The sequence below is a fragment of the Stegastes partitus genome, unplaced genomic scaffold, assembly GCF_000690725.1.
Source record: "Stegastes partitus isolate 25-593 unplaced genomic scaffold, Stegastes_partitus-1.0.2 Scaffold59, whole genome shotgun sequence".
Taxonomy (NCBI): Eukaryota; Metazoa; Chordata; class Actinopteri; family Pomacentridae; genus Stegastes; species Stegastes partitus.
Genome location: NW_007577790.1, coordinates 485,831 through 503,739, shown reverse-complemented (window position 1 = coordinate 503,739; position 17,909 = coordinate 485,831). Strand labels below are relative to the sequence as shown.

The window sequence follows — 17,909 nt, the reverse complement described above, 5'->3', positions numbered from 1 at the left end:
TTGAACTCATTTGGCAAGGGCTTGAATATAACAGACTTGTATTTACATGTAAAAGTATCACGCTCCAACTTTAAGTCACTTGAGCTTAAATCCCAGTCGACTCATTCCAAGAGATTGAGGTGTGTTATGTGTGTCAGGGATAAAATGTGCTAAAATGAAGACCTCCAGCAGATGTCACCCCTTCATCTAATTTCACTAATTGTACATCCTTGACTCCTTTCCTTGTGTCTTAGTCCCTCTCACCAGAGATTGGAGCAGAGGAGGGCGAGGAGGGGAGGGGAAGAGAGAGGAGTAAAGGCAACAAGTTTTAAACAAAGTGAGACATCCTCACCTCAGAGCCGTCAGTTTAAAGCGAAGTCAGTTAAATATAACATGTGGCACAGCTGTCCTGTCTGTGGTTTTATTGTAACCTCCCACTGTGTCTTATAATCTCTGTCATATGAACAGAACAGTGTTCATGATAACTTGCAATAGATATTTTCACTCATAATTTAAGTCACAGCACGGCAGAATGTGACAAAAATGTACAGACATCATACATTGTAATTGTTTATTTAACACACATGTAGTGTGGAGTATAAGATAGATGGGGAACACAAAATAGTACTATATTAATACTGAGTGATATGTATATCATGTACACACATTTGTTCGTCCTGCTGCCATCATAGTGAGGACGCACCTATGCATGCTCCTGCAGCAAGTTTCCTCCATCCCCGATTCTCTCTCCTCGATATGCATTGCAAGAATTGAGACGTCCTTTTTTTGTGATGCACCAAGATTGATTTCTGGATCACAGGCAGGAGGAGAGAGGATCAACAAGGCTGAAATCAGTGAAATGAGATAAGCCTAGTTGAAAATGAACTGCATCAGACTTATACTAATACATTTCCCACATGGATGTTTGCAGGGTTTTTAACAGCTATGAGACAAGAAGTAACTCGAGCAAACAAAGGCTGGGCTCTGGACACAGTCATACTGAACAACAAAGTGCTTCAGCAGACACAGGAGGATATCACAGCCTCACCAAAAGTGAGTCAAAAAGCAATATTGTGCTCACACTGAATGTGAGATGATGAAACAATTGATGCTGTTTTCTTTAAGGAAGGCATGGTGCTCTCTTTTAAGTCACTTCTTAAAGCACGTTTTTATCTGAGAGTATCTTAAGTTTTAAGTTTTTTAGCTTCCTGCTTTTTGTGTGTGCTTTCTACTTTTATCAATTATTCTGTGTGCTTATTGTATTTTCATTTTTAATTTATTTTATTGAAACACTCTTTGTAATATTTGTTTTGAAAAGTGCTCTCTAAATAAAGTTTATTATTATTATTATTACTATTATTGTTATTATTATTATTATTATATGGAAAAATATTTTTTCTGTCACAGACTGCTCTTCCTTAACAGGAGAGAGTCTATGTCCATGGTTTGTGCCTTGACAGTGCGATGCCTGTCATCCATATGTTTGCTGTCAATTCCACTGACCCTGTGGATCCCAAGCTTGTTGTCTGCCCCATTTACAAGAAACCAAGACGCACAGACCCGAATTACATCACAGCAATGGTGTTACCGACTGCCCAGTCACCAGACCACTGGATCTTGCGTGGGGTTGGCCCGCTCTGTGACATCGAATAAAAGATAGTTGCATATTTTTATTCATGTGCAACATTGATTAAAGACAAAATAAATATTTCTTTTGAATGACAAAGTTGTCTGGAATTTCAATATTATGACAAATGTCATGCTCTACTGTTGGAATGGATGTCTTCCAGTTGACAAATCCTCCCAGCGGTAAACGGTAATGAAGATTTCTTTTTGTCTTTCTTGCATTTAATTTAAAGTGATGGTAATTAGTTTATTGGTCATTGCTGAGCAGTGAGTTGTCACCAATCAAGTAAACACCACTAGAGGTAAATGATATGGGTGTTTGACTGTATCGTTCACAGCATATTAAACATTTTAAAATCTACTGTAATGTATTTTGCACTCTGGTCATTTACATGTGCGTCTTTCCTATATCAAGATGTGCACATCCTCCCTTATAAATCACATCCAGACTATTTATCCTTCATTTAGAATAGATATATTCAGTTCACTTTACATTATATAGAATATTTCATAACTTAGTAGCTTTCTGTAAAGAGTGAAAAGTCTCACAACTGTAGATCATTGCACAGGTTAAGATAACAGGGTTGATACATTATTCCTGAGCAACTAAGTTGTGTCTCTTCAAACAATGTGATTAGCTAACATCTGCTGTTTCTGTGGCCACGCCCTTTAGAAAATAGTGTTTACAATTTGACCTTGTTGCTGTTTGTGAAATGAATGAGAAGTCATTTCATACATTTAATTTGTACACATAACAAGAAGCAAGAAGGCCCCAACATCTCAGAAGATGAAGCCAACCACCAGACCACTTAGCCCCACTCTCACAACAGAACTGAAATCCAGATAATTACTTTTGGAGAGAGGCCAAGAGAGGGCTGGTATCATTGTACAAGTTGACACGGTCTTAAACATTGTTTTATTGTTCTATTAAATGACTTGGGCATTGTTCTGCATCACATTCTAACTCAGCTCTGCTATAAAGTAGTGCAGGTATAATGTAGCTTTTTGACAATTAGCTCCAAAAGAGACTTTTTTTATTTTTTTTAAAGTGTAGAACTGATTGACAGAAGCATTGCATTTTACAGCTGGTAGGATTGGCTAATCTTATCAACTGTGTATTACCAAAATGCTAGGAGCATACTGAATGCACAAGTAGTACTTTTAGTACATCACTAAGTCAGCTGTCATGAGCTGAATTCAAGTTACAGTGTTTTTGTTTTAGATTTGAGTATCACCTCAATAAGTTATTGTCAAGAGGAGAGCACCAAAATGCTGCAGTACCATATAAGTGCATCAACAGTTCATTACCAAAAATCACCATAAAGATGATTCTTCTTCTTTCTGCTCCCGTTCATTCAAGAATGTTTGTGTCATGTTTAATTGTTTTGTTTGAACTCAATGAACGAAATAAAAATGTAATAAAATACAAATAAAATAAATAAATAGAGGATAGTTGAAATCTACAGCAGTCTCATTTGAGCAACATGCACATCTCATGATCAGACTTCACACTGGTACAGTGAATTACAGTGTTTGCGGCTTACACATGTCACAAGCTGAGAGGAACCCTAAAACTCCTATAAACACATGGCATGAGATATTGAGAGGAAACTGAAACTTTGCTTGAAGAGAGACAAAAGAGCACTGCAGCTGCCTCTAACAAATAGCAGACAAAAAATTTATCTGATACATACAGACAACATTTTTGTATGGCGCAATTCACATTTTAGGCAAAAGATATAAAAACTCAAACAACAGCTCTAGTGCTTTTGAAGAGATTCTGTATGCTCTTCTTGCAAACATTAGAAGGTAAAGCGGAAACGCTCAAGCCAGCTGGCTGTCAAGAATGTCAGTCAATGCAGTGAATGCTAAATGAAACCATCAGCATGTGTGCCGGTGCATGTTATGCACATGTGTGTGAAGGCAGGGGAGGGAGTGCTGTTTGAGTGATGTGCCCTTTTTCTAAAAGTGAACACTGAGGCGAAGACTAGCAACTGGCGCCAGCCATCAAATCCCCCCACCCTCTGAGTGATCCGCAATTATGTCAAGAGGGGAAAATGGTGTCCCTTTGAAAAGTGTTCTTAATCAAACCCTATTAATTCCGCTCCTTTCCCTTATTATTTCCACCGTGGACCACGTCCTGCTAGTCAGCCTGTTAACTAGAGCCTGGGCCCCAGTGAAGGTCATGCTTGGCCAAGCAAAATAACATCATAATGTGTGTAATTAATTACTAGTTCTGAGTGCGTCTTGAGCATATTCGGGGTGTTGCTACATTAAGTCTTTGTGACAAAGGTGTGGTGAAAGACAGTTATGACTAAATATAGCATGGTCAGACACTTTTCATCTACATTCTTTCTGTTGATTTATTATCCCAAACCACTGAGACGTAAATGATATATTTGGCAACTGATGTCACTACAAACCTAAAAACTTGTAATTACTGGCAGGGCAGAGAGAAATAACTTTTTATGAGTATTATGTCATGTTTGGGTAATTATTTTCATAGTTGAGACCCTTACATATTATCTGGTAAACCCAATCATGTTAAATTTTGTTGTGGTATAGTAAATCAGTACAAAACAGTGAATATGTAAAGACAAGTTTTCCTCTCTAAATGGCTAAGAAGTGTTTATAACTAATTATCGTCGAAACATGTCCTGAACAGTTTGAGCAGTATCAGTCTATTAAGCATTGTAAGAGCAGGGACAGGACAGCATGCCTTAGCTCTCTATAAATGATGTTTTTTTCTTTACGGCAGATGATCTGTGCCTATCCATTGCTCCCACGGGACCTGAGCTGTTTTAATATCCAAGATTTCCAGATCACAACATCCAAATCTACTCCTTTATAGACTGCATAATAACAGTAATAAAAAGAAGTTGTGAAACTTCTTACAGATGTGTCTGATTGGTGTAAACTGAAAAAAATAAGTTCATTATGTTTTGAAAAAGCAGTATATGATGTTATATAATGTTGCAAAGTGCTTGGAAACAAAATAGACCTCTATGCAATCCTCCCTCCCAAAATAAACTGGGCCAGTTAAGCCACATAGGCTACTGGAGGGCAATTACAGCTTGAGCCCTTGTGGCCTCACAGCCTTGCAGGCAGGGCCCCCTGACACCCCTGGTTGGGCCTGATGGAGTGGAGCTTCATCTGCCTAACGGCCTGGCAAAGCTCCACAGGCCTGGACGAACACAACAGGCCTCCATCAGGCCAGCTCTCTCTGTCACAGCTTACATGGCCTATTGTACACCAGCACTCATTAACAGCACAAAGTCATGTTGGTGGCTCACTAATGGATGTGTGGAAAGAAAAACAAGATCCACAATCAAAGTGCTTCTACAGTAGTGCTCTGTAACTTTATTCTGTGTTTTGCACATGGAAAATGAAAGCCACATTCTAAAAACTTAAAAAGACTAGAAATTAGTACATCATTATATTAAAACTGAAAATAAAACACCCTTGAGCAACAACAAAGTGGTTCTTCTAGTAAAAGTAATTGTTGCTTTTTATTTCTTTGGCTTTTTAGTCCACTGTAGTCAACAGAGATTATGACAATGAACAACAAAACAAACGGTAGTGTAGGTGCTGTCATTTTTAGAGGCCATGCTATACAGTGTTTGCCAGATAAAATCACCTCAAAGCATCATCAGAGTAATCAGCTTTACCTCTAGATATGTAATCATAACATCAACCTAATGACAAACAGAGGAAACTATGAGTGTGATACTTTGCAAGTTTGTGGTAACTTGATTTCATGACGAGTCACAGAAAGAAGGACGACAGAAAGAAGAAATATAAGAACATTTCCTTTGCCAGCCCATCACCTTTCTGCATTAATTTAATGCACACACACCAAATGCACATACAGTATAAAACATACACCCCATAATATTAGCCTCCTGCCTCTGAGAAGCGTCATCTTCTTGTGCTTGTGGTCCAAAGCTCCATCAAACTGTGCTACTTGCAAGAGGTAAAGAGGCTGCCAGCACCCGCTGACTTTCTCACTCTAAATCCACCCGACTTAAGTGAATATTTTGTCAACAATGCAATGAGGAGCATCTGTTACCAATAACAATGAAGATTAAGACAGTGTATACTAAAGAACAAGATTCATATGTAGTACTGTGGCGGTAATTTAAAAATATTAGAAATTTGCAAGTTTTAGGGGAGGGGCTAGGTTAATCGGGTCTTGAAAGGGTTTTTCAGGGGCATCTGAGGGCATTCTGTCTATGGCTGAGAATCTGGGGTTAATCGCTTTAAAAGCAGTAATTAGGTGTTAAGAGGTATGCTTGTCTGTTTAAATTAGCCTCCAAGTCAGATTATGCTCTGTGACTTCCGATAACATCCCCCATCAGAACTCAATGTTCTTCAAAAGGCCATTTTAATCATTTAAATATAAAACTCTTACATTCCCTTTAAACCTAAATCAAAGTTAACTTTGAGTGGAAGAGTTGTTTTAAATACACATTTTTACTCACTTTATTGCAAAAAGCAAATAGCTGAAAATATATTTTTAAAAATGCTGGGCAATATTCCACTGTAAAACACAGCAGAATTGAAAAAGACACAACCCAACCAAACAGACATAAGAAAAACCTTCTTAAAAAAACATATTTATAATAAAACAGTGGAGTTCTAAAGAACTAGATACCAACACCTCAAAGCGCAGTACATCGGTCAATAATCCTCATAAAAATATTATTACTTCAAGGGAACTGTGAGATATTACACCTAGGCACCTGTAGACGGTCTGTGCCAGTATCATGTTTTTTTTGTTTTTTTTAAGTATCTTACCACCACACAAAAAGATCAGAACATCATTCAGTTAAGACAGCAAACTTGTATAAATTTGTTAAACACTGCTACACATGACAACATGACTCTACACAGCCTCTCTAGATTGTATTGCAGTTTGTCAGTACTGTCTAAAATTCATCAGAGATATACAAAAATAATGCTGACAAGAAAGTGTCTCGTTTGTGTATGTCAGCATTCATGTTGATCATTCTCCTCAGGGCTAAAAAAACGGTTCATTAAAAATGAGATCCAGTTAAAAGAGTTGTGAGAGCTACTTATGAAGTGATAAAATACCTTTCAGACTTCTTTGGTGTCATGTATCCTCTTCATTGGTACATGAATCAAACAATGGAAAAGCAGTTTGTAAACATTCAGAGGAGCAGCTCAAAAATCCACATTCATCCACATTCAATCACATGTGCTGCCAGGTTTTATCCATTGACTGAATGTGCTCTTTGGCCTTCATCCTGAGGGCTGCGATGCTGGAGCTCCTGTCATCCTCCATTGGGTATTTATCATTGAAGCTGGGTGGGCACTGGTAGGGAGGTGGGCCCATAGGCTGCATACCTTGAACCATGCCAGGTGGGGTGTTGAGGAAGCTGTGGCTTGGGTAGGCAGGCTGCAGGCCCTGTGGTGAACCCATGAACCCTGGAATGGTGTGCATGGGTGTGGCACTGGAGATGGGTGAGGTCAACCAGGGATCGAGTGGCATTGGGTTGGCCACCTGCCCCACACTAGGAGGCATTGGGGGGCGGTTGAAGGACAGCATGGGGGAATCTTGGAGCTTCATGGTGCTAGTGTCCATCTTCTCTTGACGTCTCCACTTTGCCCTTCGATTCTGGAACCAAACCTAAATAGAGAGAACGGCACATAATGAGATGGTGCAGTGACACAGAAACACTGAGATACATGTGATCAGGAAATGTCTCACAGAACAAAAAATACAATATTTTATGATAAAACCACAATGTGTTGCAACACTGATTTTATGTTTTATGTTTTTAAAGTTAAAATGTATGTTTTTAAAGGAAATTGTTGCATTTGCAGCAAGATGAAAATTAAAGGCATTATAAAAAAAGGCCTTTATTTGGTACACTGGACATGAATATGCTGTCATGCCAAAAAAAAGAGAAAAAAAAAGTCATGAAACAGTGAAAATTGTTGGATTTTTTTATTTTATTTTTATTTTTAAGTTTTGGGTATGCAAACATTTTATCCTCTGTGAAAACTGCCTGTTGTTAAAAGTGATGATCTCAAACAAGTGATGAATAAAACTGACATTATGCAGTCATTCTCATAATTAAAAAAAGGTTACAAGGAAAACGTAAATACCCCCTACGTTTATCAAAGTCAATCCAACCCAGGAGCAAACCATCTGTTGCTAAAAGAAACCCAACATTTCCTCACAAAATCGACAGGTGACTTCTGTTCTCAAAGTGCTGCGTCCACAATCTCAGAGAGATTGTGTAAAGTTGTAAAGGTGTGCCAGGAAAATGTCTTTCCTGTCCAAAAAGAACATCACTGCAAAACTACACTTTGCCAATGAGTGCACAGGCTAAGAGCAGGCCTTTTGGAATCACATGCTCTGGACAAAAAAAGATAGAGGTTTAGGGTCACTGTGATACCAGACATGTTTAGTTCAGACCAAAGACAGCTTTTTAGGAGAAGAACCTCATGCTAACTTTGAAGCATGGTGGTGGAAATGTTATGGCATGGGGCTGCTTCACTGCCTCAGGGACTGGAAAGTTTACAATTCAGCTATGGATTCTGTATCATATTGAAGAGTGCTTGAGGACAATGTTAAACAGGTAGAAGAAGTGAAGATTTGAGTCTACTTAAAATGTTGCAGGGTAATTTGAAATTAGCAGTACATGCAAGAAAAAACCCAAACATCCTGCAACAGGGGAATGTTGTTTGGAAAACTGGCCAAAGGGCATAGCAAACTGATGCCAAAACATGTACAAGAAGTTATTTCTGCTCAAGGGGGCATTGTTGAAAAAGCTATTGAAAACCTTTATTTTCTCTGTGGTTGTCCTTATGTATGTCAGCTTTAGCTGCAGATACAGACATAAAGAGGATCCAGTGTTTGTGCTTTAGATAAATCAAGTCACCAGTTTTCATTGGATCGACTTACTTTCACACATGACTGTACTTTACAGTGCTTACCTGAACTCTAACCTCGGGCAGATTGACCTTCATTGCCAGCTCCTCACGACTGTAGACATCCGGATAGTGGGATTTCTCAAAGGCTCGCTCCAGCTCATGAAGCTGATAGGTGGTGAACGTGGTCCGGTTTCTTCTGTGTTTCTTTTTAGCATGTTCCTCCTCCTTAACCGTCTCTGGAGAGCCCTCAGCATCATCCACGTCCTTCTGCAAGTTGTTCATTTCTCCGTCACACTTGTCACCAGAGAAAAGGTCTGCTTCTATAATGAAGGAAAAGATACATACAGTGAAAGTCTTTCTTTGTTTTGTTTTATTTTTAGTGGCTCAGATATCTCTAATTACATTACCAAAACAGCAGTCGTCAACAATTTGTACTTTTTCCATGTTATAGAAAACATAATATTTGAGTTGAGCTGTTTTTCTCGATGTTGTCAGAAACCAAGCTGATAATCATCATTTTGCATTAGCAACTTTTTAAATCTTTTATTGCTGTTATGCTATGTTAAGGATCACAGCAGTCAGACCTTGTAATCAAATAATTCTTTCTCATTAGGCACAAAGATGTGACAAAGGGGAACATAATTGTATTATTTAACACCTAATCGATGTTATATTTTTAAACTCCAGTCACCCCAGTAGTCCATCCCTAGAGAGGGAAAACATCTTGACAAATCTTATTTGGCCGAGCAAATTCAAGGACAACAGGACAGAGTAGGGAAGAGTTCAAATAGTAATCAAGGATCTTGGCGTAGATGCAATAATCAAAACCACAAAGGTGCATTTTTCAGCCAGGGACTCCATTAGTTTGGGGACATCATTTTGTGCATTATGTTAGATCCCTGTTAAAAGTCAAACTCTGAAATGTTCACTGGTATGCTGAGTTGCATCAGTCAGTCTCTGGACATTGACACCTGAAAGCACTGTTTGGTTTTCCAAAGACAACTTGATTGGTATTTATTCATACAACATAGTTCAAGCATTTCTCTTTTTTTGATTTAGAAAGTAAAATCCTCTTTGTTTTTTTGGACAAAGTGCCCAAACAGGCAGTCACCCCCTACAATCCTCCCCACCCTGTCACCCTAATTCAGTCAGTGAAGTTACTAGTGTTCGCAATATCAAACGTTCAACAACATGCTCCTAATTCATGGCGTCATTTAAAATGAGATCTTATTCTATTCTTTATTGAGTGCTATGAGTAAAGCTTTCTTGACTAAAATTTAGGACAAAACATGTTGCCTGAGTTGCAAATATTCATCTATGTGTAATTGTTGATTCCTTAGAAAAAAGTAAAACACAGGTTTATCAAAAAGTGAAATCTTTATTCCTCCTCTCAAAATAGAGCAACTTCATGAGTGATGAGCCTATCTTTGCCTGTAAGAGTTTGTCAACTCCAGGGGTTTGACAGGTCCAAATGACATCACGTCTTTCACTGAATTCTTCCCCTGCAGTAATCCCTTAGTAACAGATGCTACCAGTTAAACCTGCAAGTCCCTGAGTCCCTGCCTCCTCTAATCTAACAAGGGACTTTAGGTGGCTTTTGCAAAAGCCAAGTAAACAGTTGTAGTCCAGATTGTGTTTTCCAAGTAAAGGATATAGAGCAGGTGAGCCATGTGAGTGATGCACCAAAGCTCATTATTCATGCCAAATTGTTTCGGGCAATATGTTGAACAAATCATTGCATTTTAATCATAACTCCAAGCAGCATAACTGTGATGAGGAGGGAATGAGTGTGAAGGTGTTTTTTTTTTATACCCATCAGAAATGTTTTTCATATCAGCATCCCATCTAGATTGTGATGTTATTGACTGTAATAAGGAAAATTCTACATTAAAATTAAAAATATTTTGGGCACAACAACATTTTTAAAGTTGGTCACAGAACACGGTTAAGTACAGGACTCCCTACATGCCTTTCACATCTAATGTTCTTGCAAGTTACAGGCATCATAGAGAAGTCTGCACTGGACACCGGAGGGGAAACAGAGAGGAGGGCAACTCAAGAGCGCATGACGGTGGACTGGGAAAGCAGAACTGAAGATCTACAGCTCAATGAGAAAGATAGAAGTGGAGGACCTTTGTCGCTGCCTTATATGCTGGCCAGCATACTGGGCATTTACGAAGTAATAGAACTGTGCAGTGAAAAAGCATTATTTTAAAATCTAAATTGAACTGCGGATCTTGCAGGTGAATCTTGCAAAAGAACTAATTGACATTTCCCTCAGAGCTCATACAATACACGCAACACTTGACAATGGTTTATGAAACAATGAAGCAGTGGCACTAAATGTCAGTGAAGACCAGAAGCTGTGCTCAGCTTGGATTGTTTGCAGTGGATCCCAATACTGAAAACCTTTCACAAATATTGGTCAGAACTGCTCTGCCACAGCTCACCATTTGCCTTTTTTGTCTGCTACTGTACTATTCACATAGGCTGCAGCTGTCTCAAGCAGCATGTTAGTAGGTTAGTGACAATTACAGCTTCATGTCTTTCATTATCAAAACTGAACGAAATCGAAACTAGTAGAATGTGTCAAACAGCATCCTTTATTACACTGAGGTTCATCTGATCAATAGTGAGGGCCAGCAACAGGTAGATGTACCTGACTTGGCTCCTATTTCCAACCAGTGGATCGATACTTGCTGAAGCCTGCTGTGTGGACAAGCATGGCTTGAATCCTCAGGACATTATTTGAAATAACTTCTCCATTCCAAAGTTACCAAACATACAAAAATGTCAGGCTGAATGGGCCTATGGTAAGAAGAGCACAAGTGTAATCGACTGCATTAATCTGCACTCTCTCCAATTCAGGTGTGCCAAGTAAGCTTGCGTGTACGACACCCAGACCCTGGAATGAAACCACTTGAATGGAACTGTAACCATCATTCACATTAGTGGTTACACCTGTGTTTAACAAGTCCCAAGAAAAATAGTGAGCCTTGTGACATCAAAGTGTACGTAACATGATGGACATGATATTTAACATATTTCCATTTGGTGAGCATTGCATACTCAGTTTAGGTTTTACCTAAAGATTAGATTAAAGGAAATGTAGAACAAGAAGATACAGACTCTATGTGAAGTATGCTTTCTATAACTGTAAAGTAATATGAAGTGTTATTTTATGGAAAAACTACATTTAATGGTTTAGTTTGGACACTCAGGAACTCAAGAGCAAGTTGTTATTAATCCATCTTTTTTTGGGGGGCTTTTGTGTTTTTGTGGTTAGACTATAAACGTGAGCATCTAGTTGCATAAAGTGCTATTTTATCAGATATACCGACAGTATGTTCTATCAACACAATATGAACCCAATCAAATGTATGGTTGCACTTTGCTACTCTGGCTAGTACTGCTGTTATAGCTGATTTTGAAAATAAGCTCTTCTCATTTGCAAATAAAAATCAAAATCATTTCAGACAGCGAATGAACTAAACATGACAGGTGCTGATCATAGGCAACACTGAAGGTCTTCAGAAAATTATTGGTACAAAAGTGTGTAGAGTTTTAACCTTTTAAAGACCCGAGCTCTTGTTTTATAGGGATTTTGTATTAAATAAAAATTTGAATAAAAAATAAAAAATACAAAGAAAATACAAATATATTTTAAAAAATATATATATATATATTTTTATTGTTTTTTTAAATATAAAACTATTTTAAGTAAACAACAATAATAAAATGCTACCACTAATAAAATAAAATAAATAAATAAATAACTACTATGGTAATATAAGCCAAAATGTGATGTTCACACATGTGGATGCCAGGTCTTAAGAGGTTAAACACTCTGACAACCAGGCAAAAGTCTGTTTTCTGAAGACTCACCGTGGTAGGAAGAATGCTGGGAGCTGTCACCCAGTTCTGGAAGGTGCCCGTAGTGGTTTGACGAGGCCTGCTTTTCAGGGTCCTGTGGGTTTGCTCCATTGGCTTTTTGGCTGTCATCACCTCCTACCGAATGGAGTAACGGGTCCTGGTCCTTAGTGAATCCCAGTATGACATCGATACTGTGGACCCTGCCTCCACTGCTTGACCCAGCTCCTTTTGCCATGTCATAGTTGTCCAGACAACTATCGTCCACTATTCCAAGGGTATCCATTGACAAATGCATCCGAGCCTTTGGACAGGCTTTCACTCTTCTTTGCCAGAAATAAAGCAAAAGGCCACCAAGTGAAACCAGGTAAAGCAGCTGTTGTACCGAGCTGTTTCACTTCACATGCAGAATGGAGAAGATTTATGTGAAGTGTGAGGACTTTATCCTTCAAGGTAGACTTCAGTGAGGTGGAAGGTATTGTTTCTGCAAGTTCAGGACAAACTCACATCTTTGTCTGCGAAGGATTGAGAGAAAAGAAAAAAGACAACACATGCAGTAAACCTTCGCACTTACACTGAGTGATCATTTTTAAAGGCCTGTTACTGTGTTTCACATGTAAGATTTGTAGTGGAAATAAGACGTGCCAAAAGATATCTGTATTAATATGCAGTTTCTTGGTCTCTTATATAGGAGAAAAGAAAAAGACAACACATACAGTCAACCTTCACGATTATATTTAATAGTTCCTTTAATAGTTACCTCGTTATTCTTTAGAAACTGTTTAACATGTAAGAATTATAGGGGAAATAGGATGTGCCAAGATGATAAATATATTAATATGCAAGTCCATTGATTTAGCTAATCAAGATAAATTACTTTAAACAATACGAGTGAATATCTTTAGTCTAATTTAATTTCAATTACAATGTCATGTATAACATTATGAGTCATGTATTGTTGACTACATGCAGGTCTTTTACATTAAAAAAAATGAAAAGGCAAAATTCATTCGTCAGTAAAGAATTTTTGCTACAAAAGTTTTTTTGGGGTTAGTTAATATGTTAAATTAATACTATCTTTAAAAAAAAAAAAATCACAATCTCTCTCAAGACTGATTCCCATTAGTTTTACCTAAACATTTTAAAACGTCTATGTGTTTGAAGTTTCAGCATGCAGCTGATTTGGTTTAAAATTTGCAGTTAATATGGTTTTAAATAGATGACATAGTTGACAGAATGTACAGTGAGAAAGTATATAAAGTAATCTTACCTTCCTTTAGGTTCCTGACATAAGCTACGCTACGCACATGGTGTCTCTGTGGTCCGTAAGCAGACAAATGACACTAACAATATCTACTGTAGGCACTTGTTACTCCTAGTTAAGTCCTTGAAATCCCCTGCAAACAATTGAGCAAAGGACCTACTGCCGGAGTCCTGTGCAACAAGAACATGTAATGTCTTCCGATCTCTTGACAAAATTCTCCTTAACCACACAAGACACCAAAGCTGGTGGGGGAATGGTAGTAAAACCAAAGGCTTTAAGAGGTTTATTAATTGGAATCCTTCCCCTTTAAGAATGACTGACAGTTGTTTTCTGGTCAAGTAATTGCTCCAAATGTGTCCTGCATTCAGACCACAGAGGGAGGCCATTGCTAATGAAGCCTCAACAAAACTTTCTTTCAAAAAATCTATTGTCTAAAAGATAATGGCTTGTACCGAGAGTTTTCGCTAATCCCTTCATTATAGACAATGTAAGGGAGAAAAGACACAGAGATGGACTTTTTACTTGAATGACTGCACACTGTAAAGACTTGTATTCATAAAATAGTTTTATTCAAGTAGGCACTTAATTCTTGCACAATTGCTTTTTTTTTCTAGCAGACTTTAATAAAGTAAAACAAAGTGAATCACTTGTGGTTCAAAGCAAACGTGAATGCATTTTTTTTTTTTCAAAGAATTGAATAGACAGTGTATCCTTAAAATACAAAATACAACAATTTCATATTTAAGATTTTTTTAAGTTGTTTTATTTTTTATTTGTTTAATTACACAGTTGCTCTAAATATGCAAATAATCAGCTGGAAAGTAGTAATAGTATCTGTTTGATGTCTGATGCTGCATTTGTCATGTTTACACCTCCAGCTAGCAGCCAGTACAGGCCTACACAATCAAAGTAAGGCAGTCCTCTATTTAACCTAATTAATTCAAACATAAACAATCAGTAAGCAACACTAATGTTGAACACAGTCTACACCACTCCTTCACAATACCTCAGTCTATCAAATAAATATATATATCAAATAATGGGCAGTTGGACAAATATTATTTTTCCTCTGCTTCTAATAGTGGAATTGGGTTAGGGGCATCAAGGGTGTTACATCCTGCAGCCAGCAAGTTTCTCCTTTGCCAGCTGGCACAAACAAAGCTGCTGCAGCTAGAGTAGGTGTTGCAGAGATCAATCCCCTCCCTAATTAGCCTAAAGACTTCACTAGAGATTTCCTCTGACCTCACTCCTCCTACCTGAAGATATATTTAGGAGTTCTCTGCACGTCACACACAAAAGCCAACATGAAAAAATTTGCACAGAAAGTCATTTTTGAAACATATCACATTGGGAAGCAAATGTTTCAAAAATGCAAATTGTCTTGGAAGACCTACTTTTGAATTGAACATCATAAGACAGGCCACCGCAAGGACGACAGATTATTTTTTTTTTAATGTATTTATTTTATTTATTATATAAATATTATGTTATCCTTTGAACTCCTCCACCCTTCTGGGTCCATATGCCTATATTTAAACATGCTGTGTGTCTGTGATGGTTTAATTAAATTCAATTTACTAGTTTGCAAGTATTTACTCTTTAATTGGACCCTTTTTTAAGAAGGGGAAACCATATTTTTCATAAGTTTTCCTTTGGATGCTCTTTTATGCATTGCACCATTTTAACAATAGGTCATTGTTTTTTAAAATGGCCACAATGACCAAAAAAAATACAATGATCCAATTTGCATATTGGATAATTTTGTAATGTAGCAGCAGTCAGTGCAAGTTCTGCATAATGCCAGCATCCTTTGGAATAAATGGTAAATGACATGTTTTTGAAATGCCTTCTGACATGCACTAAAGGACATGAAAAGGGATGCACCATTATCTTGGAATCAGTGGGACCATTAAGCAGCAGAGGAATTGTAAATGCTGACAAGTTTAAGGCCATCTGGCAACACTGACAACGCTGAACAGAATGGCTATAGGTTAAGTGGCTTTGTCTGACTGCCTTTTTTAGTTGTCAAGGCTGTTTTCCAAGAAAGGAGAGACTGAAAAGCCCATTACTTTTGCCTGTGAATGAAATAAAGAACTTAAAGATGCCCCCTGACAGGGATTTGCCATGAAGCAGGCTGCTGCCATATGGTGACTACAAGGAAAGTCAATGCCTGCGAGGTGTTACAGTGCCACCTTTCTCTAACTTTCAATATGTGCAAAAACACCCACCCACACACACACATAAAAGAAGACACAAACAGACTTTTTTTATTCATTAAATGATTATTAACACACTATTATGCAGTTCTGTCATCAAATATATAAGAGCACTAAGGCAAAGTATTAAAAGAAGCATTATCTTGTGAGTGACATCCTGTTGTTGTCAAGAAGTCAGCATGCGTGTGTGTTGAACGTGGATTCTATCAGATTCCAAATGCCTTCAAGAACAATGGGCTTATAAACTGGTAAAAACACTGCGGCCGACTCTATTATGGTGATTATTTGGACATGTAATATCAGGGAAAGCTATAATAGTGATGTCATGTACCATAATAAAGAACATTAATGTTGGCTCTGTTTCATGTAAATGCTTTAATGAGCCAGCAGGTATAAAAACCTGCAAGGGCCACTGACCTCTGTCAATAAAGAACTGTCGTCATTTCTGACAAGTCAGAATATTTGCTGGACATCTACTTGGAAATGCTATTGTCACTGTTGAAAGATAATGTTTAATCCATTCTCAGATCTCATCATTTTATCACATTAATATATTAAAGCTGTCCCTCTTTGCTTGTTTCCCCATTATCCTAATTGAGTACAAATTGGTTAAGAGGGTGCAGCACAGCTATCAAGCGCCTTAGTTTTATCAGATGACAATTTAAGTCCCTGAGATCCTATTAGGAAGAAAGCAGCTAATGTTTAAAGGCGCTGTGTCAGCTTACAAGGGGAAAGGGGGATGGTGAGCAGCAGGGGGATGACAGGGAGACGATGGAAAGGGAGGGTAAAATGCTGGTCATGGGATCAGCTGGAGCTAAAATAGTAAGAAAAAGCTGAGTTGGGCACACCTTGTTTAGCCATGGACTTGCAAGTTCATGGTAACTTGGGAATGGCTTTAAGGACTTTACCCCTAGACTGAAATGCTTAAAAGTTTCAAATGTCAATTAAATTTCAATAGAAGTAAAAAAAAAAAAAATTTTTTTAAATGGACACTTTATTCATGAATCGATCAAATAAATGATGTGATGTGACCATAAAGTAACAGAGTGGCCAAGCAGCTAGAGAAGAGAAAAAAAATCATCCCTAGATTGAACTGAACGTCCTGTAATGTGCTCCGTAGACACAAGGAAAGAAGTCCTGCCAAATCAAGGTGTACAGTGAACAACAACGCTTTTGTCCTGTTATGCAACTTCAGCCACTGATGCAGATGAAGTTATAAAGGAAAAATATATCTCCGTAACATTCAGGTACTTTATCCGTTAATCTTTTAGTTTGTCATAACAGTCATAGAGTTTACCCTCCTTCTACTCATCCAGATTAGGACGTTCCCATTGTTAAGGCTTTCCTCACTTAAAGTCTAATTTAACCTCTTTAACCTTTTAATCAAACAAACAAGCTGAGTGATTGTCTCAAAAAGGATTACAGGTTACTACTTCAGAGACTGTTAGCTCTGTCTATACACAGACTCTTATTTGTTAAACGCTGCAGCTTGGTGAACCTAAATATTTTTAAATTCTTAAATCTTAATTTTTTTCTCAACGCACATCCAACTCAGTCTTATTTGGCACGTTGAGGGTGGAGCATGTGATTCTATTCCATTTTGTGACATTTACAGAATATCTCTTCACATTATTATCATTAGTAGTAGTAGTGGTAGTAGTATTGTCAATCATAATATAATCAACAATTTCCCTGAGGTTTGCACCAAAGGGATCAATAAAGTTTTATTCTATTCTATTCCAATAATTATAATAATAATGTTTTAAAGAGGCATATGAATTAAACATCACATGAATAACTCAACCATGAATATAGCAATTAATTCTAATGATTTCAGGAAGGAATTTGAGAATTGTGAGACAGAAGCTTCATGAGCCGAATCATTGTAGTACGACAGAGAGGATGAAAATAACAATTCTGCTGAACACATGTTGAACTTTCTAATAGTCTAATAATGCAGTTCATGTGAACACATTTTTGAAGGCATGGAGCTTCGCGTTAGTTCAGACAGGCACGGAGTCAGGCGGTCACATGGCCCCTCCTGTCCAATC

The 17,909-nt window shown here is 37.8% G+C and overlaps 1 protein-coding gene across 1 annotated transcript; it reads right to left on the bottom strand.

The window, feature by feature from the left end:
• Window positions 1–6,817: 6,817 nt before the first annotated feature.
• On the bottom strand, window positions 6,818–12,676 carry LOC103353055 (retinal homeobox protein Rx2-like). Its single transcript, XM_008275811.1, has 3 exons — window positions 12,394–12,676; window positions 8,572–8,828; window positions 6,818–7,255 (listed from the first exon to the last, which is right to left on the bottom strand). Exons 1-3 carry the CDS (start codon window positions 12,674–12,676, stop codon window positions 6,818–6,820), a joined length of 978 nt encoding a protein of 325 aa, XP_008274033.1.
• Between the last annotated feature and the right edge of the window lie 5,233 nt (window positions 12,677–17,909).

What these genes read in the sequence shown, in the direction of transcription:
- LOC103353055 (XM_008275811.1), bottom strand. Translation starts at nt 12,676, where the DNA reads ATGCATTTGTCAATGGATACCCTTGGAATAGTGGACGATAGTTGTCTG. An exon ending in CCAGCATTCTTCCTACCACG is followed by an intron (nt 8,829 to 12,393) that starts GTGAGTCTTCAG and finishes CCTTCATTATAG; the next exon opens with AAGCAGACCTTTTCTCTGGT. An exon ending in TGCCCGAGGTTAGAGTTCAG is followed by an intron (nt 7,256 to 8,571) that starts GTAAGCACTGTA and finishes CTCTCTATTTAG; the next exon opens with GTTTGGTTCCAGAATCGAAG.